The following is a 23,633-nucleotide window of genomic DNA, read 5'->3' as shown; positions in this document are numbered from 1 at the left end:
CACATATTTGTGTATGCAAAGAGCGAACCACTTTAGGCTTATTTGTGCATAGTTGAGACCAAAGAGAGCATAACTTATTTTCAACATGGACATACAGTAACTGGTTGTCTTAAAGTGCACTCATTTGGGGTTTCACGTGACAAATGCTATTAATGACATCTGGGGTTGTGTGTGCATCAGGTACTCTCTTAGTAATAGCTCAATACATTCAAGCAATAGGGATACGGATGGCACTTTGGTCTAAACCACTGAGCCTAGGGCTTGCCGATCAGAAGGTCGGTGGTTCGAATCCCCACAACGAGGTGAGCTCCTGTTGCTCGGTCCCAGCTCCTGCCAACCTAGAAGTTTGAAAGCACGCCAGTGCAAGTAGATAAATAGGTACTGCTCCAGAAACAGCTTAGTCATGCTGGCCACATGACCTGGAAAAACTGTCTGCAGACAAATGTCGGCTCCCTCGGCCAGTAAAGCGAGATGAGCGCCACAACCCCAGAGTCATTCGCGACTGGACTTAACTATCAGGGGTCCTTTACCTTTACATGCAAGCAATATCTTTTAAAGAACAGACAAGTATTATACTGGGCAAATATTATTTTTTTGCATTTACATTCCACCATTCCTCCGTGGTTTTCAGCCTCAAATTATCCTTATGACAAGACTGTTAGGTAGGTTAAGCTGAGGCTGGCGCAGAGTAAAAGCACAGATACATCCCATAACACACAATAAATTTATAATATAAGTACTGTGTTTGTGCTTGCTGGCCACCAGGAAAGAAAACATCTGTTGCAATGGGTGCAGACTTTGCCTTCAAAGTATGCTCAATATTGTATGCACTATTTGGGACTTTATGCCTGTTATGAGGTATTTTTAAAAATGCTGCATTCCATAGACAGTGTTTCCCTTGTGCCACGTTGCAATGGGTTAAGCTGCTGGAAGTCAGTAGCCATTATAAAGGTAATTTAAGCTGGGAAACAGTGATGGCAACACATTATGAACCAATAATGGGATACTGATCGCCAAAGAATTGATGCTTTTTAATTATGGTGCTGGAGGAGACTCTTGAGCGTCCCATGGACTGCAAGAAGATCAAACTTATCCATTCTGAAGGAAATCAGCCCTGAATGCTCCCTGGAATGACTGATCGTGAAGCTGAGGCTCCAATACTTTGGCCACCTCATGAGAAGAGAAGGCTCCCTGGAAAAGACGCTGATGTTGGGAAAGATGAAGGGCACAAGGAAAAGGGGACGACAGAGGATGAGATGGTTGGACAGTGTTGTCGAAGCTACCAGCATGAGTTTGACCAAACTGCGGGAGGCAGGGGAAGACAGGAGTGCCTGGCGTGCTCTGGTCTATGGGGTCACGAAGAGTCGGACACGACTAAATGACTAAACAACAACGTCCTGAGCAGACTCTTGTTGTTCATCGAGATAAAAACATGCAAGTTTCAAAACCCAACCCTTAATTATATAGATGATTTTCTGACTCTGAGCTCACCATGCTGTCAACATTGGCGAGAGCTGAGCACTGCTTCTCTGAGCATTGCGGGACTTGGGTCTCTTCACTGCAAGCAACAAAGGCGGGGCTTTCACATCAAACAGCATTTTTGTGGGTATGAATTTTAGCGCAAAGCAAATCCGGTGGAGATGGGTTTTTTAAAGACCTCAGCAAGCCCTCATGGGGCAGGTTTCATCTTCAGATGCAGAGCGGTGTCTTACTATTTGGCAGCATCCACTGCCGAAATGAACGAAACACCCTAGTTTCATCTGGACAGGAAAAGCAGCTGAAAGAGACATGTGTGGCGTTTTGGAAGCAGTCTGTTGGCTTGCTGTTTGAAATTCCTCCATGACACGATTGGATGCCAGAGACTTCCATAAATATCCCAGTGGCTAGGAAATGATGTAGGAGCATAAGGCTCAGAGCAATAGATAAGGCTGCTAGGAAGGAGAAAAGATTAGAAGATCAAGCATTGCTATTTCAGAGGACCTACAGGTATACAGATTGATGGATTGCAATATAGTTTGATACAGAAGCAGACTTTTCATCTCCTTTTGGGAATATTAACTGTGTGAAGTGGTTTTAATAAGGCAAACATACATTTCTATGATTAGAATTGTAAGTGTTTGTATTTATTTATTTTCAGGGTGGTAGCAGAAATGCTTCTATATTCTGCAGAATGCTGTGACTGTTCCCTTGGAGAACAGAGTTGTTACTTGCTGCTTCTTAGCTTCTGGGCTCTGGTTGTCACCTTTAAAGGCTGGATTCCTTGCATACCTTAGGGCAGAAATGGGAACCTGTATCCCTCCAGAATTTGATGGACTGCTGCCCCCTATATCCCTTGACCATTTACCCTGCTGGGTGAGACTCCAATAAAACCAAGAGTTCTGCATGTTTCCCACTCCTACCTTCCAGAATGCTACTTCCTGTACATCTTTTCCCAAGTCCCAAGAGAAAGCTCCTGATTCTCTTTCAGAGGTGACAGATACTGGTTTGAACACAGAGTGTACTGTAATCCTGTTCTGTGGTGTCCCTCCCCCAGAGCTGCTTGCCAAGACTGTTTGGCAGTTTTCTTTCTGCTGCCAAGAAGAAACATTTCTATATGCAAAGCATCTTCATTGTGCTATTTTCGTAGATGTCTCTTTAGTTGTTTTCTCATAGCTTTATATCAGGTTCTTTGGGTTTTTAAGATGTTGAAAAGTCACTTTTTGAGAACGTATTTTAGTGGAAAAGCTACTAATATATATATATTTATTAAATGAACTGTCCACTTTAAAGAATCATCCCATGAAAGCTTGGAAAAATGGGAAGGGGAAGAAAATTAACCACGTGCTTCATTTTTCATTGCTTTCTTCTGTTTTCTACAATGGGGTGCTTTGAGAATTTTCCTTTCTTAGTGAACGAACAGCCACACAAAGTTGGAGGAAGAAATTTCTTGAGGAAAAAGTACTTACCGCAATGGAGGTTGGGCATCATAGTCACACACACACCCCATTATATCAATCTCAGCATCCATCTCAGCTTGACAACACTGATCACTGCTGATTCTTTGGACTAGCAGCCATTTGCATTGTGATCACCACTAGCTCCAGGTGGGTTGTGAGGTTGTGCCCAACACTAGCAAAAAACCCAAAACCTTCTGCCTTAAAAGAGGCATGAGGGAAGCTGCTCCAACATCCTTATTCTCACATTGCAAAGACCTATTTTCCACCATCCTGTGCCCACTTGCCTACACACACACACACACACACACACACACACACACACTTCAATCACATCCATCTTAACAAATGTGGAGCTTTTTCTACATAATGTTTTCCCTCCCATCACCTTATCAGGAAAGGTGGTGCAAAAATATCAGAAGTAAATGAATAAAATGAATAGGCTAGTTCACACATCATAGTGGACCCACCCAACCAGCTTGAGACCAAACAGGACCACCAGCGTGCAGCTAGCTCATGATTTCTAGCATCTCTTTGTAGATCGGGTCCTGCATAATCACTCCCTGGAAATCACACAAACAACACTGACCAACAAACATGTTCCTGAAATAAGCACATGGGAGTCACTGTGATGTGTGAACTGACCCAAATAGAAACAGTGCGCTTTGAAACAAATTTATTCAGTGAATGAATTGAGTTACAAGTTTTGAAAGCCTGAAGATTATTCAGTATAGACCTGGGGCACCAAGCAACCCTTACAGATGTGATACACTTTGTCAAATTAGCCAAGATGCTGTTACTACTGTAAAGAAAAGCATCAGACAAAAGAAGACAAATTGCTGGTATATATAAAAATCTAATACTCAACAATATTTCATAAGTCTCTGCAAATTCTTCATTCATCCCAAGCATGCCAGCTTTTGATCAGATTATTTTTGTCATTATGGATGAATATTAGCTTTTGTGTACTGGGAAAATAGTTCCTTTGGTCTGGTGTACCTTGTTAACGACATCTTAAATTTAGTATTTTAACAGTAATTTCACAACAGTTGTCAGAAGTATTATTTTCCTTGTCAACTCAAATTCTCATTGTGTGCTCTTGGTTGAGATTTTATCGCTACTGTACTGAGCAGTAATCAATAACATTGTTTTTTCCCCATCACGTTGAATCTCTATTGAACATTTTAATTAAAACTCACGTACCCCAAGCATTATTCATTTTCGGCTGAAATGTGTTGCTTGCAATTTGGAAGCAGAGTAGGAACATAATGAGAACACTGCAAAAACTCTCCTTAAAATTATTTGAAGATGCAGACAAAAGACTAATAATAACATAAGAGTAATAAATCAAAAAAATCTTAACAGTAGGCCCCTTTTAATAAATATGTTTAGGTTTTTTTATTTTTCCAGCTTTGTTGGCTAACATGAAAACAGAAACTTTTCAGACCATGAAACCAGTTTTCACAATCTGGTTTTGCATTTCACAGAAATAGTCCTGACAAACATTAATAGATGAGTGTTGGTGCAATCATAGAACAGTATAAGGCATATTTACACCATCCTTACAAAACGAACACACAGCCACACACAAATCCTCACAAAGTTCAATTCCAAAGACATTTTACATTGATTGTCTTGGCATTGAACAAAATATTTATCCAAGCAGACAAACCTCTTGCTCTTTTGTGATCTACTTGTCAACTATTGTGCTCATGCAAAATAGACATTTGCTTTATTGCATTAACATTTTAAATAGTGTTCATGTTTAATTCTGTTATCATAAGCCCCATTCTTCTTCATCCAGTGGAATTTTGTATCACTGCTATTGTGGATGATGAATGCTCTCATGATATATTTCTTTCACAAATGAGAAGTTTGAAAACCAAAATTTCCTGATCATGCACGTTTTAAACTATTATAAAAGAATCCATAATGCTTTAGTTTCGTTTTATTACTTCATTTTTGAATAAGGAAAAAAAAAAAGGTCAACCCATGTCCTACCCAACATCCAGTTCACAGAAAGAAATAAGCAGCAGGAATCACTCCAATGAGTAGAATAAAAAGAACTACATCAGTAGAAACTGGCAACTTAATATACATCAAATGCACCACCGACAAGTCATAAAATACTGAAAAAACTATAGCCCATATTTTTGTAGCAGTTCAGATTGCCATGGGCGTTTCCGTTCAGGAAAATAATCCGGAATATGGATTTGTTTAAAATCCTGAATACACTTTTTCATCTCTTCTTCAACACTTAGCTTCTCACATACCTTCCTTTTGGACAGGTTTGTTTCTCTGGACTTGCTAATGAGTGTCTGAAAAAGTTCGCTGTTCCTGCGTTTGTCTGGTGGAGGCATCCACTGTGCCCCGCCTTTCTTAGAGGGCCGATCCAACGTTAGAGTATTTGGCTGGTGCCCTGTAGACTGCTGAGTGCTGGCAGCGTTTTCTTGGGGAGTGCTGGCCTCAGAGTGGCTGTCGCAACTAGAGGTGGACAACTCATTGCAGGACGTCCCACTCTCACTTCCTTTGTCTGCAACTTTTTCATGCTTCTTATCTTCATGGTCTTGTTTGGGAGACACTGTCCTCTGTGGTGGTCCTAATAAAAGGAGAGGGGGAGAGAAAATATGAGTAGGCAATGAATGAATTAACTAAATAAATAATCCATAAACAATAGGACTGTTTACAGACTGACTTGTGTTTTCTTACTGTGGGCTTTCTAACTTGTAGGCTTGTTGGACGAAAAAGAAGGGTAAAGATTTAAGAAGGAAACCATACTCCTTAATGTTACATTGAGTGGCATTCACAGTATACCCACTGAAATTAATGGACCTAACTCAGCCTGTTGATTAATTTTGATTTGTCTACTCCGGGTAAAATTTAACGTTGACTGCCCATTATATATTAAAAAAATTTCCCTGCCTTTAGCCAAAAAGTTCAGAGTGAACACAGTTCTCCTTCCAATCAGGGCTTTTTCCCCAGCCGGAAATCACCAGAACAGAGTTCTGGCACCTCTCAGGTGGGCGCCATTGCCATTATAAGAGAACAAGGGAGGTGTTCATGGTGAGTTCCTACACCTCTTTTTCTAGAAAAATAGCACTGCTCCCAATGTTATTTTTATAGCAACTCTAATAGTGGTTAGTCACCCAGTGAGCACTGTGACTGCGAGGCTTTCAATACTCATCTCTCTGATCCTTCCTTGAACTAATGCCTCTCTCTGGTAACAGTCCTACAGGTCAGCACTCAGTGCATCAAGGCCCCTTTGGTTCTGAATTTAGGCCTGAAGTCAGACTAAAATGGGTCCAGATAAACCCTTTCCTCCAACAATATCTGAAGCTGACCACTAGCTACTAGGGTTGTGCGATAAATCACCATATTGTTGAATACCGCTATTGAAATAGCATCCTTATATACCAGTGAACAAAAGGTGAAGACTTTGACAGCTTCCCAGGGGGTAGCTCAGCTGAACTGATACTTCACAGATAATTTGCAGATAATTTGCAGGCACTGTATCACTTTGTTTGCTCTCTCCCTCCTCCCTCCTCACCAATAAGAAATGATGATAAGCCCTCACACAAACCAGCAAACTCTTTCAGTTTCACCAGTATCTCTTAGAGCCTGCTAACAATCCAGGAGGATAGACAAGCAAAGCAAAGCAAAGCAAAGCAAAGCAAAGCAAAGCAAAGCAAAGCAAAGCAAAGCAAAGCAAAGCAAAGTAAACGAAGAACTGGAAAGCACTTCTTTCTTCCTTTACACACTCCACCATCAGTGAAAAAAGAGGTGGAAGAGGTTTTGTTTTTATTTTCTGGTCGTGTTTATGCTGTTGGTTCCCCCTAAATAGCTTTCCTCCATATCAAAAAGGAAGGATTGGTGGGTTGATTGGTTGATTTATTTGAGACTATCTCAGGCACCCCCAAACTCGGCCCTCCAGATGTTTTTTGGGACTACAACTCCCATCATCCCTAGCTAACAGGACCAGTGGTCAGGGATGATGGGAATTGTAGTCCCAAAACATCTGAAGGGCCAAGTTTGGGGGTGCCTGGGGTATCTTTTCGGTTGCTTGACCTTGCTCCCTCCCTCTGATAGAAAGGGGGAGAGAGCTTTGCTGAGGAGGGGTGGGAATGGAGGTGAGAAGACTTGCTGCCTACCTTATGCTGAAATGGGAGGTTGGGTACCAAGTGAGAATGATGGGGAGGGTGTTTTTCAGTAAGCAGTGCAAGCAAATGCATATATACTCACAAGCAAGCCCTACTAAATTCAGTGAGGGTCAAAAGAGCCCAGTTTCTTCCCTCTCCCTACCTCAGCCTGTGGAGAAGCATCATAAGGAAGAACATTCTAGGAACTGGGAGGTCTACGCATGCTTTCTGTATTCCCACCCAGTCTGCCTTCTCTGTTGGAGAAGTGCAGAGCTGCTTCGTTCTAGATCTTGAGCAACTTGAGCAGCACAGAGGGGGAGAACTGGATGGGGACATGGGAGGCCTGTACAGACCTCCTGTTAACTGCTGGGTGATACGACTGGAGAGTGGGAAGAAGTGTCTGTCCACTGAGCCCTATGGGGATCCCTCCATACATCCTTCTACAGGGAACGAGGGTGTCCTAAATACCTGGAGTTCGCTACATCTTTTGAAACATGTTCAGCTCTGGATGAACATGCAGGGGTTTCCACTCGGAAGGCATATGACTGAAAGAGGACTGCACAGAATAACTGGGAGTTGTAAGAGAAACCTCAAAGTAACCCTTTCTATAATGTAGGTCACAAGACAAATGTTGCTGTAGTGATAATTAGCTTTTTAATAGGTTTGAGAACAAAAACAAAGGGAAACTGACAAAATCAAACATAGTGATGAGTCTGTCCAGGGCTAACAAAGGCAAAATACTGTCTTGATTTATTTCATTAGGTTTGACTACAAATAATGTTAAGTGGGCAACATCAACAAAAAAAGCTGTTTCTCAGAATAATTACAGTTCTCTGGTGGTGTTAGCATTGGTGGTGGTGCCATCTCACTTCCTTGAGTGGAAAACAGATGACTTTCATAATTAGATTTGGCAGTTTTGTGTAAATGGTAAAGTTTTTCAGGCATATGATTATGTTCTTGGGACTGTGGGCATTTTAAAATGAGGGCCAGATGTGTGATTGTAGTTGAAACTGGAAGATGCCTTTGATTTCAAATTCCTTTATCTACTTGGGGATAAAAGGATTTTGCTGTGTAGAATTATGTTGTGGTGAGTGCAATTCCCATAAGGGAAATTACCCTTTAATAGCATTGAGCTCAATGGTGTGTGACTGGTTATGTAGTGACTTGAAATGAATGAAGCAATTTATCATTCAGAACAGGACTCCATGTCTCTAAGTGATAAGCCATTCATCTAAAGCAATGCTTCCAAACTTCTGGGAATCGTGGATTCTTCCTGATTTAACAAGGGAACTGAGCTAGACTGACCCACACAACTTTTATGATAAGTGAGAGGGATTTCCCAGTTGTGGTGCAGTGATTACACTTTTAGACTTAGACTTGAGAGACTAGGGACCTTTCCAGACTGGTGTTTTATTGTGGATGTACAGTATTCTGCCACAATAATAGTGCATTTGTGGTGGCTTTATTCTGCTTTAGTATTTTCTGTGATGCCTCCCAATGCTACTGCATTATTGCTGTCTGGAAGGGCTCTAATACAATAAAAGCAGGATAAAAATAAATCAGAACATTTGTGGCATAAAAAGTTACGGAATTTCAACAGGAAATTTCAGGATATGAACTGATTGGGCATGAAGCTGTGTGACAGCACCAAAACCTTTAAAGGCACAAAAGGTAGGATCAAATATGACCGTATTATAAGTAGAAATCACCACAAATGTCAGGTGGGCGGGGATGTCTGTAGGAGCCCTAGAGTTCAAATCATCACTCAGCCACAAAGGTTAGTGTTAAGTTGTGGGCGAACATATCAGACAACACAGCGATTCTTCAAACAGCTATTGTTTATTCAAAGGCCAGAACAGAACTGAACTGAAGAGCTCAGTCAGCCGGCTTAGATAGAACTCCAGAACAATGTAACTGTAGCAACTTTCTAAAACTATCCAATCACTGAACGTCACTTTGGATCGTTCATTTGCATACAAACTATCCAATCACTGAATGTCACTTTCGATCCTTCATTTGCATAACTATCTACAGTATCCCCCTGCTGGCCCAGGATGAGAACTTCAGTACATAACAGTTACTGCATGAGCTTCATTCAGCCTCAACCACCAAAATGTCTCACAGGGTTCTGAAGGGCAAGGAGAATAATGTACGTAACCCTGAACTCTTTGGAGGAAGAGATAAAAAATATAATAAATAAGCACTCCTTTTTGGCATTCCGCATGGTGGTCACCACCAATCTTGGTTACAAATCAAATGAAGTATGTTCCCAATTTGAAGAACACAGCTTTAAATCAGGCTTTAATCCATCAGCTCACCCCCATTTATTGTATCATAGCTCTGCTGTACGTAATATAAACCCTGTTCACTTTATGTATGTGGGGATTTCAGTGCCTGGATATAAGAGCAGAATCATGAATGCTTTTACTACCCTCAACTGCAGCACCAAAGGTCTGAACAGAACTCATATCCATACAGCAGGCTCCTAGACACCAGGGTCATTAATACTGTAATATCAGGAAATAAAATCTACCATGCCTTTTGGAGTATTGCTTGTCTCTTTGTCTGATCTCTATGCATTTGGGCACCTCTTGTGATATCATAAACAATTTTTGCATGTTGGCTTCTGAGATGAAGGAGCAGGTTCCTGTCTATGTTTGGATACTATTGGACACCATTCTAAATCAAAATGGTGGATTGAACCTTTCAAAACTGCATGGATTTTAACCACAGTTTTCAAAAACTGCAATTTTTTATTTTCTTTTTAGGTTTTGTATAATTCCTGAGCAACACCAGGCACTTTCTGCTAGTAAGAGAAGTAAAGAGTGCTAAGAGAAAATAGGATCGTTGTGTTTGTTTGTTTGTTTTTTTAAAGATCCTAAGCCATTATATTGTGCTGTGGCAAATAAAGAGAAGGGAAACTGAGCTGAAATTGTGAGGTTGAAGGAGCAATTGAGCTAGTAAATATAAATGTGGACCTGAGTGATTTGACTTGGGCACAACTGGTCTAGGAAGTTAATGCTCTACTTTGGGCTCAAAATGAAGGGCTAAGCACAGCTATCGCTGGCAAGTTGTGATAAGGAGGGGGACAGTTGGTTGAGAGGGTGTTTTGCACAGCAGCAGTTCTGAATAACCTTGTAAATAAATCTCTATTGCTTTCAGCATAAGACACCACCTTTGCTCCTGAATTTCTCCTCTCCCTATCTACACAACAGCACCCACCTATTGACACAACTTAACACCATAAGAATTCAATAGAAACTCTTACTATGGAGAAAAATCCCTAGCTTCTCTTTACTTCCTTATTTATCAGTTTTCCAGATAGGAGCCCGGTCCAAGGACTGGAGCACACATTAGAGCCCCTGTAGAGACATTGCCACTGGAAACTATCTCTCCGTGGTGACTGATCATCACCCAGGCCATCGTGTTCAGAAGCATTTATTGCATGGCAGCCAACCATCATTTCATGTGTCTCCAAACTCTCATTCCACATTCCTCGCAGCTGCTCCCTCATGGCAAACTCAAAAGCAGATCCACTGCCTTGAGGGGAGGGGATGGGAGAGGGCTTGGACTTGCAACCTAAATGGCAGAATAAAGCTCTTTTCAGCCAATGGACTAGCTCCAGAGGGCATGGGCAATATTCGTTGTGTGATGTCTTTTCCAACATCACAGGGAGAAAGCAAATACCCTTTGGCTGTCCCAGAACAAAACTATTAAGTGGAGCACTAATCAGGGATGTGATCCTGACAGCGTTAGCTCCCCACCCCACCCCACTCAAGATGTAGCCTAGAAAACATACCCTTAGAGACACATTCTAGTTGATTTAACAGCAGCACGCTCAAGTGAGCCACATTAAGCTCAATATGGGGCACATTTCATATTGAACATGAGCACTGAACACATAATCAGATATAAATAAGGATGGGGTGGGGTAGGCACTAGTTCAGCCTGAGGTGCAGTCACTCAGCACCTGAAAACACATTTGTGTCAAAATAATAAGTTTTCTGTTTTTTATTAAAAAAGGGGTTTGTGAATGTTTGTTTTCCCATGAGCTGGAAAAAAAATCAGATGTATAAATGTGCATGAGAAGGCACAGATATAGCATTATTTACAGTAGCAGATTCCATGGGCATTGGATGAAAATAACATGCAATGAGGAAGCAGCGGAAGTCCAGTCCTTAAAGAACACAGCACATTCCAATAGAACTTGTATATGAGTATCTCAGATCTTCATACACAAAGAGAACCAGGGTTTTTTCCCCTCCAACGACCACATTTAATCCTTCTACTAATGAAAACAGATTGAATGGTTATTGCTACTACTTTAATTATCCCAAGCAAATTGGACTAAAAGAAACAGGCAAAAACTGACTTCACTCTAGTTTTGTTAAGTCCGATTTTATTTACTTGGCCTTATTTTCCTCTCACAGCTTGAACAGTCACACTGGAGGTCAGGCCAGTGGAAAGTTATAATTGCCTGGGAATATTGCCACAGATATACTGCCAGGGCAGTAAAGCAGCACACCCCAGCTGAGTACTTCTAAGCAGCCATTTAGAATTGATGGAAACTCATTCAGGAAAATATTCCTTCTTCTCAAAAGGATCTTCATTCCATACCATTTGGGTATTTTTTATCTTCCTTTTTAAGTTTTAGCTCTACGATAAGCCAAAAATCCTAAAACAGCCTGAAGATGTAAACAATTGTCATTGAGAAAAAGTAATCTTATCTTGATTTTAAAATAATAAAGAATACTGGTGTTGCCATAAGGTACAGAGATACCAAGAATATATGTACGGTATTTTTAACCACTTATGGAGAAAAAGGTAAAGGTACCCCTGCCCGTACGGGCCAGTCATGTCTGACTCTAGGGTTGTGCGCCCATCTCACTTAAGAGGCCGGGGGCCAGGGCTGTCCGGAGATACTTCCGGGTCACGTGGCCAGCGTGATGAAGCTGCTCTGGCGAGCCAGCACCAGCACAGCACACGGAAACGCCGTTTACCTTCCCGCTATAAAGCGGTACCTATTTATCTACTTGCACTTAGGGGTGCTTTCGAACTGCTAGGTGGGCAGGAGCTGGGACCGAAAGACAGGAGCTCACCCCGCCGCGGGGATTCAAACCGCCGACCATACGATCGGCAAGTCCTAGGCACTGAGGTTTTACCCACAGCGCCACCCGCGTCCCACCACTTATGGAGAAAAGCTGACTATAAATACAACCACCCTGATTCAGCAAAGGACAGGTGAATGGCTCACTCTGTAAGTGGATTATGTTGCTGCTACTGACATGTTCTACATACTCAGTCTCAAGTCTACTCTTGTTGGTAAACCAAGGACCATGCCATTGTAAGGTCTCTTGTGCTTTTCTTGTGATCTGATTGAAATAAGTAAGTTTGCCTGCTTTCTACTTCCTCCTTTCTACTTCCAGAATAATCTGTTCACCCTTAATTTTGATGTATTAGAGAGAAACAAAGTGGGTATCATCGTCAGCATACTAATAACATTGGGTTTTTTGAGTGTGCATGCACACGAAAGCTCATACCAAGAACTAACTTGGTATCTGAAGAAGTGTGCATGCACACGAAAGCTCATACCAAGAACTAACTTAGTTGGTCTTTAAGGTGCTACTGGAAGGAATTTTTTTTTATTGGGTTTTTTAATCACCTAATGGATTCATAGAAGTTCTTCAGTTTCAGATATGTTGTGCCAGCTATAGCAAAAGTCAAATGATCTTAATATTGCCATCTGTACTCATATAAACAAAGATGGAGCAGGCCATTAAAGCTGTTTCAAGTCCCAGTTATTGTCTTTAGCCTGATCTAGCCACACGGGTGATCACATAGTCAAATTATTTTGGGACAGCATGACTGGAGACAACAATTAGTGCTATATGCTTGAGTGATCCTCCATTGAAACAAAGGGGCAGACAGATACTGAAATACAGCACAATCAGGAAGAAGGATATGCTCAAACTCTCTTCATTGATATCTTGTTTTCTATATAGTGGAGCGCTGAGTAATATAACCCTTCACTTGGAATCTGAAGTGGTGCAGACCAGGTGCAATGTAGTCAGCCATTTGTGCAGTCTGGATCTAAATTATCATGTACTCAAATTAAGCAAAGTGTGATGCTCACATAATGCACACACAATTTCTCTTATGCCCACAAGACACTCTTTTACTGCACAACACATGTAAAACTGCTTATACCTGCTTAGCATTTACTAGACCTATATTTTAAATCTGGGCTATCCAGAGTGGCATCTTTCAGATGGCTATTCCTGTCAGCCCCTCCCTGCATGTCTAGTGGATAAGGATAAGGAGAGTTGTAGTCCAACAACAACTGGAGGGAACCACATTGGCAAACTCTGCCTTTAAATGGTTCACATGTCCAACACCTCGTTCTAAGGTTAATTATTCCTTCTTTTATGCATGCTTTCCCTGCCTCCTTGCTCCCCTCTCTCTCCAAACCACACACAAAAAAATTAAAATGCCAGAGAAACCTTTCTCCATCCAATACGGTAAAGTGATTAAAAAAGCGAAGCTAACAGGATAATGAGATGAGGAACACAGTCTAATTGGTGATAAAACATCAATATCCCAATAAACGTGTACCAGAAGTCCATTTGATTTAATAGGCTCCCTCCCTCTCTCCCAGCCATAAATCAGGAAAGAGACAAATTGCAATGGAAATCATCTGACTGATGTGAAACAACCATATATTGCTGGAGGCAGGGTGAGGTTCTATCTCCAGAAGGTGTTAAACCCCAAGTCTCATCAGCACCAGTCAGCATGATTCCCAATTAATCAGTGAATAACACATTCAGAAGATATATGGGAAACATACTAAACATCTTCATTTGATGGCATAGTTATATTTAATACTATGTGTGGTTATTTATTTAAACTGTCCAATTCTTATTAGTTCAATGATAATGTGAATTGAACTTTTGATTTCATAGTAAGGCTTTTGGAAAACAATGTTAAATCGCTTTGGAAGAGAAACTGAACTCAAAAGTGGAAAATGAACTTAGATTGGTAATGTCCCAATGTGAGCTGTTTTTCATGATACCGTAAGCCAAACTATGGCTTAACGAGAAGACAGAAACATGTGGGCTGCTAAAGAGAAGCTGCTACAGGGCTTCTGTTTAACCTGGAAAGTACCTGGCTTAATCAGAGAGACTTTGGAGGGTCTGCCCAGGCTTGGCTCCAACGAGCCCCCAATACTAGCCATCCAATAAGCAGCACATTTAGGAACACACTCCGAAATCTTTTTTCGTTTAGTTGCAAGATTCAAGCCGCATCTTGAACTATCCTGCGCCTGATACCAGGCCAGGGAAAGGTTAGTCCAAAATGGATGGATCCATCTTGAAGACCTGGCAGACCTTATTAGACTCATGGGCCAGAGGTTCTCCACTCCTACTTAGGTCCATCTATTGATTAAAGCTTGCAGCACCCATATTCTATTTCATTTATGCAGTGGACAGGGAATCAAATTGTTATATTTTAAAGCTTGTATGATATGGCCTTGATTATGGGTACAGCAAAGTGTGTTAAAGGCCTTTAGCTACTGTAAAAGCTGAACAGCACACACAATGATGTTCACCCATTCATTTAAACTTCTTTGGTACCACGTCCCCCACACTCAACCATAAGTAGAAACAGGGACAAGTAGTGTATCATATTCCTTTGCTAAACTCTCATGAGTCCACAATATCACTGAGAACAAATTGCACTTTACGGTAGAAGTCAGAAGTGATTGGAACCACTCTTACTCTCTGCTGCTAGAAAGGTGTTAAAAGCATTTTAAAGAGGCAGTGCAGAATTCAGGAGATGGTAGACTGTCTCAAGACTAATGATAGGAAGCAGCTCTGTGCAACAACCAGCAGGAGAAGCAAAATGGAGCTTTACACTTATCTTCATTTCGGACTGCTGAGAGCCTGGGGGGAAATGCCAGCCTCAAGAGTCATCGGAGCATTTTTATTTATGATAGACCCCACTATAAGTACAGGCAAATTGTATAAAGCCATTCCAAACCAACTTCATATTAAGACAAGGAAATGTCTATTAGAGCTTTACATTTTGCATCTTACGGCCTTTGAAAAAAAGGAAGGTGCTTAAAAGGGCATATGAAAGTAAACCTACCTTTTAAACATATGGGATGGAATTCAGCCTACAGCTAAGAAGATAGTTCTCCTTATGCACCAGCATTTTGGCTTGCCCAATGGAATGATCTCCCCTCCCTGCCCGCTGTGCTGTTCTGCTGCTCCTACCCATTTAATGTATTAAAATTAACAAATTAAGCATATATGAAGATCCTCTTTTCCTGGCATGATTCCAAAACTTTTAACAGCTGTGTGAAACAGTTTCTCCCAGTTCAAAATTTCTTTCTAAAAGTATCCCAGTTCTAAATGTCTTTCAGGCATGCTGTTGTTGAAGGTACATAAGCCTTATCAGGAAAAAAGTTGGCAACTTTGATTCCAATTTTATTTTTTTATTTATTTCACAAAATGTAGACACCATTTGAATGCAATAAAACTTCCAAGCAGCATACGTAATTTTAGTGAAAGAAATCTGCGGGTTGCTGTTGATAAATTTGTGTACCAATGCCATGGACAACAACAACATCTTTTGAAAGTACAAGGTAGCCATTGGATTAATCTGTTGCACTGTACTAAGAACTAGGCTACCGCAAGCGGATATTTATATAGATGTTCCTTCTGACAGAGAACCATTTCTTCTTTATTCCAAAGGCATGGAAGCTCTGTGTGGTTGCAGTTCTATACATGTCTTTTCAAAAGTGAATCCCACTAAGTTCAGTGGGGCTTAATTCCAGGTAAATATGTGTATGATTGCACATTGAATATGAATAATGTTTTATCTGATGATACTACTGGGGAGAGGCAAGCCTTCCTCCAAACATAAAAACCTTCTAAGGAAATGGCTGCTCTAAATAAATAATATTTTTTCAAGCCTAACCTAAGAATGAATATAACATAGAAATAGACCCATAGCCATATGCACAGAAAACAATGGGGGGGGGAAATAAATTTACAATATAAAACTCCCCCCAAATACCACGTCTTGCTTTAAAACATCTGTATTTCTGAAGGCTATTTCTCACTAATACTATGAATTACACTACCCTTTTACACACCCTTGTAAGAGACTGGAGAACCTAATACTTTTTAAACTTACAAATACTGCAAATATATTACACTGAGTTTTGGTCCAAGCATGCACGTGAAATTTCTGGACTTGAAAATAAAATTAAATATTTCAATTTCAAATGCTCACCTATGTACGAAAGTCTCAGAGGCTAAGGAACCTTTTCACCAGTCTAGAACAAATTCCCCATTAAATCAGTAAGCTGAACCATGAACATTTCCCGAATGTAAAAGAATGTATTGCTTGTGCTAGAATGTCGGAAGAGCATTTTCAGCAGAGCAGATCAAGAGAAAAAGGCGTCTTGATTGTAGAAACAGCTGACAGATAAAAGCTTATAAAAGTTTATATTAATAGAGTTCCTTTGCATTTTACAAAGGAAAATGCATGAATTGCCCTTGAAAAATCAGAATTATTTTGAGCCAGCCTATGTCTCTATCTACAGAAAACAAAATTGGTTATAGAAGCCTAATTACAAGGGAGGGACAAGTCTTGATATGTACAATGAAAATCAGGGAGACAAGAAGCAGATGGCCTGAAATGGAATCTCTTAATCCTTAAAATGAAATGAAAATGTAGCCTCTAAAAGGATTCTGCCTTGGTGTTGATGTTCTTTAAATGTGGTAAGTACTTATGAATGATTCATTATTTTCAAGGAAGAGATACACACATGTATGTATGTATGTATATGTATGTTGTATGTATGACAAAAACAGAAAGTAGAATTCAATGTAGTGCTAAGTGGCATATTCATATGGGAAACGAGGTCTGCTAGCGCAATGAGACTTTCCTTACCCCACATGCCCTCCAAACCTGTTCTGCGTTTTCCCCCAACTCTCCAGAACAGATTTAGTGGGTGCAGGTGGAAGAGAGTGAGGGGAGGGTCCCATTGAGCAATTGAACCTCATTCAAATGGAAGGAGAACTCTGCCACCCATACTTTCACATAATACTTATAAAGGTTGATACTCCATTGCATCACACTCAGGGTAGACCCACTGAAATTAATGGGCTTAAATTACTTAGCAGTAGGAGGCAGTAGGATTGCTCCTCTAGTCTTAATTCCCATCTGGCAATAGTGGGGCTGAATCTCCATCCAGGGGGGGGGGCACCTCCCCATCCAAAGTTCTGCTCCTTATGCTGGCCAGGGTGGGAAGAGGTTATTCTCTCTTGTGGGTCTGCCAGTAGCTGGATCCCATGGATCCTCGGCTGGCCAGCTCCACCTCTGCTGTAGAGCCAAATGGAAGGAGATCTCTGCCACACAGAGACAAGCATGGCAGACTGGGGGTATGGATTGCTCTGCAATAGGCAGTTCCCGGTGAAAGTTCTCCCTCAGCTGCACTAGGCAGTTTCCAGTGTTGCATACCTACCCCACAACTGCAGGGGGCATGTAGGTGTGGATTTTGAATTACAGTGGTACCTCGGGTTACAAACACTTCGGGTTACAGACTCCGCTAACCCGAAAGTAGTACCTCGAGTTAAGAACTTTACCTCAGGATGAGAACAGAAATTGCGCGGTGGCATTGGGAGGCCCCATTAGCTAAAGTGATACCTCAGGTTAAGAACGGTTTCAGGTTAAGAACGGACCGCTGGAATGAATTAAGTTCTTAACCAGAGGTACCACTGTATAGCATTGCAGGCTAAATTGAAGCCCATGGGTTGGAGGTTCCTTACTTCTATGCTTCAAGCTTGCAAGACTCAAGTTTAGAAAAATCTTTGCCCTGTTTGGGGTCAACTATAACTTTGACCTCTTCTTATGTTTTACGGAACACATTTTGATAAATGTCATTTTTTTAAATAGTGGGGAAGCTACAGAGTAAAATATGATTTTATAATTTTAATCCCTAAATACTTCCAAGTCCTGGAGTTTTATTGCCCCCCCCCCCCATTTTTTAGCTCATTCAGTATTTGTTCCATTGCTATCAGAGCTTCAAGACTCTCAGCTTTGTCCTTCAATAAATGAAGTAAATATACCTTCCACATAAAAGATTTAATACTTTCCTCACAAGCATTCTCAGATGAATAAAGTTTAATGAAAATCTTTTTGAATTTACTTACTATATCTCTCGGGTGTACAACTATAATCTACGTACCTCACAAAATGTTGCTGTTGCTTCTTTCTTAATTATGCTGCTAATAGTCTATCCAGTTTGTTGCCTTTTTCAACTACACAGTTTTAGAAAACATAAGAGTTGTTGTTTTTTACCTGGAAGCAATTTAGATATATCTAATTGGTTCCACACTGCTTCCAATTTTCTATATACAGCCTTTCAGCATATCCTTTTATGTTCTTCCTCCAACTGGCATATTTGCAAAGTAATATCTTGCACCTTTTCTGTTCTTCCTTAATAAAGAAGTCTTTGTATTAATACCTCTTTGATCACAGCCTTCAATGCTCCCCAGATTAATTAAAATTTGGAGAATTATTGTACTGAAAGTATTAATCTATATTTATTGTTATACTGTACTAATTCTTCAAAGGCTTATATTTCTTTGAATTTTTGATGGCTCCTGTAATTCTGTTATTGACTATTCTTTCCATTTTTTGTGAAACAGTCCTTCTGTTTCCACCATACTCTTCCAGCCCTGTCTTCACTAAGTAATAATTTCTTGTCTAGATTGGATTCTAAAATATCATCTATTTTTTGACAGGTGAGAATGAAAGCACAATTCCTTAAAATGACCAAACTCAGAGAGTTAGGTTTATTCAAACCAAAGTTAGTTTAAGCTAATTTTTTTCAGACTTTGGATCTTCATATGTTTTTGGACTACAATTCCCATCATCCCTGACCACCGGTCCTGCTAGTTAAGGATGGTGGGAGTTGTAGTCCAACAACAGCTGGAGACCCAAGTTTGGGAAACCGTGGTTTAAGCAAACCAGGATCGTAAAATACACTTTGATGCTAGTTTGTTTATATTAACTTTCCCATGTAATCACATCATTGCGACCCATCACTCCCAGGGGAATTGCAGTTCCACTTTCAATTATCATGGCAGCAGTGTTTGCTAGCCACTTCCTACCAATCTGGCTTTGATCCAATTCTTCACTTATGTGGTTATAGCCAGGGCTTGTGGAATTTGTGATGTTTCTGGGTGAAAGCTGGAAGTATGTAGTTATGAGTACCTTTCCAGCAACTGCATCCATTCAGATTCATCGGACAGAGACTCACACTTAAACAAGTTACATCAAGCATTCTTTAGATTATACTTACTCAACAAAATGGAGAAAACCAGAACAAAAGGCCAATAACGATGTACTACAGGACAGCACCAGATAAGAAAATGACAGGCCACTCTCACTTAAAACTGTATCATCTATTATCTACACTCCATCCTGGACAAAGACACTTCTCTCACACAGGCCTTGGGTGGCAAGCCTGCACTTGCTTACAGACGCACCCCCTCCAAAAAAAAAATCCAACATGGATACAGGCACAGACCCTGGGGCAGACCCAGATGCTAACTCTGTCCCCATATTTACTCTGACAGCAGTATTACAGGACTTAAAAATGCCACCCAAAGCATCAGGGGTTCATTCACTTCCTTCATCAAGCAACAATACGCATCTCTCAAGGTACCATACGCCACCATCTGCTATCAATGCCCTCTGCATTCTACATAGGGCAAACAGGTCAGGCACAACACTGGCAACATAGAGAAGCCATAGATAAATGTTTCAGCCTCCAAGAACTTAAAGCTACCATCCTTAAACAAAGGAACATCAAGGGAGCATGCACAGTGAAACCACTGAGTTAGAATATATCAAGAGGTTCAATACAGGTAGAATTGGTACAATGGATTTTATCACACTGCATGCGTTAACTGGCTTTATCAATAGCAGCAGGTCTGTGTCATGGATTATTTTGGTCTGAGGGAATAATCTCATGCCGAACTTTTCTGCATTTTGTTTCCAACAGACCTCACTGTTTATAATGCCACCCACCCACAAAAAATAACAATTAACTCAAAAGCTTATGCCATGATAATTTGTCAGTGGTTAACATGCCACAAGACTGTTACTTTTACAAGAAACCAAAAGTTTTGAAACAGTTCTGTGAGTAAAACAACAACAACCTGCAAACAGAATGCACAAATGCCCAGTAAAATTAATGAGTGGAGTAAGGTGGAAACAAAATTTTACTTGGTTCAGACAGCCCCCCCCCCCCAATTTTTTGGTCATTCTTGGAGGGGGCTGGGCAAGAAAGAAAGCATTGTTAACATCATCTAACTTTTTCCTAATTTTATAAAATATGGTTTTACAGCAGACACCAATTACTTTGTTAAACAGGAGATGAAATTTTTATCAGATTCTACACTTCACTTGACTTCACGTGGTGAGATTCTTATTTTCAGGGGAATAATCCAGATAGTTTGGTTTGAAACCCATCAGCGTTAAGAGTTCTAGCTGATCTGAGCTGCATTTACCAATTTGCATTATGCTTCTCCATGCTCAGCAGTTTTGAAACAGTATTACAAATTAATTCATAAGGGAAAGTGAAGGAAATCCACCCCAAAAATTTTTAATAGATTACGTATGACATAAAACAATGCATGATCTAAAGAACAGCAGGGTTTAAGCAGAGCAAACTAAGAAATAAAAACTGGCAAAAGCAAATTTATGATGACTCAAGAAAGCCTAGAATATGATATTTTGTACTATTAGCTTGCAGTGAAGGAAAGGACAATGAAGGAACATGAAAATGGTAAAAACAGTTAACAGTAATTTAATCACTCTACACTGCATTGCTGTTTGTGGAAGGGAGGGGGTTATTGGTTTGTGGTTTTTGTTTTATCGTGTATTTTTATATTGTATTTGATGTTGTGATGTGAACCACCCTAAGATCTACAGATGAAGGGCAGTATTCAGAACAAAACAAAAAAACAAAGGTAAATGAAACAAGTTTGAAAAAGAGAAACAACATGGCAGAGCTTTCCAAACTTTTCATGTTGGTGACACTTTTTAGATATGCACCAATTTGCGACACAGTAATTCTGTTTTCCTAGCAAACCAGAGATTAAACTAACTCCTTTCCAGCCCTGGGAGGAGTGCAGGGAGAGTTTGCGTAACACACCTGCACACTGCAGCCGACATACTAACGTGTCGCAACACACAATCTGGAAAGCGCTGCAATATGGGAATGACAACAAACGTTGGCGCAGGGTTAGTGAGCTGAGAAATTAACCAAAACTTCCGACAATGTGCTAAGCCAAACCTTTCCTTTACTCAATGCAGTGTGGCAGTAAAAAGGACCAGAAAGGAGCAACGCAGGTTGGTAGTTCCTCTCCAGGAGCCCACACATTTCTGTAGTCAAAGCAAGCCACAATTTGGCTTACTGTGCTGTGCAAACTAGGAATGACCCAGTTCATACCTAATGCATAACCATGGTTTAGCATAGTGTACATGAGCCTCCATGAACCCAAGCAGGGCCAGCTCACCCAAATTCTTGCCTCCTTACATCTTGGAGAGGGAGGACCTCTTGCAAGTTCAGTTTTGCTTTTAACCATGACAATTCTTTCAAGGAACTCTTTTTGTTGTTGTTGTTAATGCCTAATATTTTTAGTTTGAAATAGTAGTATTTCCTATGTGTGTTTTTTATAGGCTAAATTTTTATGACTTGGGAGTCTGTGTCAATTCAAGAGACTAATCTCCCAATTATTCATGTCTTCTTTAAGTCTACTGCAATAAGCAGATGTTTAGACAAAGTTAGGCACTTTTAAATTCCATTAATTGAAATGGGCACGTTAAGCATGTGCATAACTGTCTCCAGACTTGCTTAACTCTGTATTGCATCTCTGAATAATGTGTTATACACATAAAAAGTATAAGAGTTATCACGTGAAATGTGAATTCATGTGAAATTATATATTAATCTTGCCTGGTTTATCTTTTTTCACTTTTCAGCTTTGAGGCAACTAGTAAATATCTCTATGGAAAAAACTAACTTTACACCAGACAGAATATGCAAATTAAATTCATTGTTATGGAGCGTTAGAATGGAAAATTCACATTCTGCACCTGCATAGGAATCAATAACAAGATCATCATAAATTGTTTATATAATACTGCTGAAATGGAGAAATTTCAGGTACATGTAACACCTGATGAGGCAACTGGAAGGTTTGCCACTGACATCCAAGGTTAAATTTTCAAATACTTACACCAGAAATAAATATATTCTTATCCGAAAAGAAAATTGTGAGCAGTATGAATTTTCATATGCACTGAAATTACTAATGCTTCGTTTTTATTCTTTAAGGTGTTATGTTTGCGGGTAGGTAAGACACATTCTTGTGCTGCTGCTTACGCACAAGTTCCTATGGAAAAAATATGCAGAGTGTATATTAAAATATATAGAACAGATGAATTTTATCAGAAGTTTCCGGTTCTGTTAGATGCCTATATCCCAGGTGGTTTCATTTTTACATTGCTCTATCCATAGAGCTCCAAACTAGAGGATGTGGGCGATTCATGTCATTCCTTTCTGAACTAATTGCTGGACAAGGCAGGGGGCAAGGTGGGTGTGTATAGTTGCTGTGCATGCATGCATGGTTGTGTGCATGGTTACAGTGCGCACAACAGTTTCACCAAGTTGCAAATATGTCAACAGGTGGGCCCTGGTCTAGTGAATCCACTTTGGGCATAGAAAGGTAGAAGTGTATGCAACATTGCTCGCTTCACTTGGTAGGCATGATGATGCCTCTGGAATAGCCAGGACTACTATAACTCATACAAGGTTGGCTTTCTGCCCTTGTTCGATCCACAGAGATGTCTACCTACTTGCTATGCTTCAAGTTTCAACACAGTCTTTATTTGGGCTCCAGCTAAGATAGCCCTCTAGCTCCGATTCCTTCCAGCTCAATATATCAACTCTAGAACGAACTCAGGGACACTAGGTAAGAGAACAGAACCTTCAGGGTGCCTTGGTCTGGCAAAAACAAACTTGTCATTGGCCACTGTCTCATGGATAACAACTTTCGAGGCTATCCTGCTGCCTTGTGAGTGAATCTGGTATACGATGCCATGTAATCACACAAAATTTACTAAAGTATGTTAGTGTCTAAGATATCATCATGTAGCTCTTGCACATATTAGTCTTGTAGCAAGCTGACTTGAACAAGTGAAAAGGTGTCAAGGTCCAGTTCATGGGTGATCGAAGTCACGGCAGGGGATGTCAGGACCGGGGGCAAGATGGTGGGGTGGGAGCAGGAACGGAGGTCCAAATGCCAGGAGTCAGGAAGCCAAGAGTCTGAGGATCAGGAAGCAAGGAGCCACAAAGTTAGGGGTCCAAGGATCAAGAAGCAGGGAGTCAAGAAGCCGAGGTTCAAGGATAAGGAAGCAAGAAGCCAAACGCAGCAAGGCAGGGAGTGTGTTGCTGTGGCAAAGAGCTGAAGGAAAAATGCTG

The 23,633-nt window shown here is 40.6% G+C and overlaps 1 protein-coding gene across 1 annotated transcript in view; it reads right to left on the bottom strand.

The window, feature by feature from the left end:
- Positions 1 to 3,610: 3,610 nt before the first annotated feature.
- The window catches only part of KCTD8 (potassium channel tetramerization domain containing 8), a 45,188-nt gene continuing 25,165 nt past the window's right edge, over positions 3,611 to 23,633 (bottom strand). The window contains exon 2 of the mRNA XM_083755033.1: positions 3,611 to 5,532. Coding sequence (XP_083611159.1) covers positions 5,072 to 5,532 — 461 coding nt within the window. The 3' untranslated portion in view covers positions 3,611 to 5,071. The remainder of the gene's footprint in view (positions 5,533 to 23,633) is intronic.

Source organism: Podarcis gaigeae (assembly GCF_964106915.1).
Source record: "Podarcis gaigeae genome assembly, chromosome: 9".
Taxonomy (NCBI): Eukaryota; Metazoa; Chordata; class Lepidosauria; order Squamata; family Lacertidae; genus Podarcis; species Podarcis gaigeae.
Note: the sequence above shows the minus strand (reverse complement) of the source record. Positions and strands in the feature narration are given on the sequence as shown.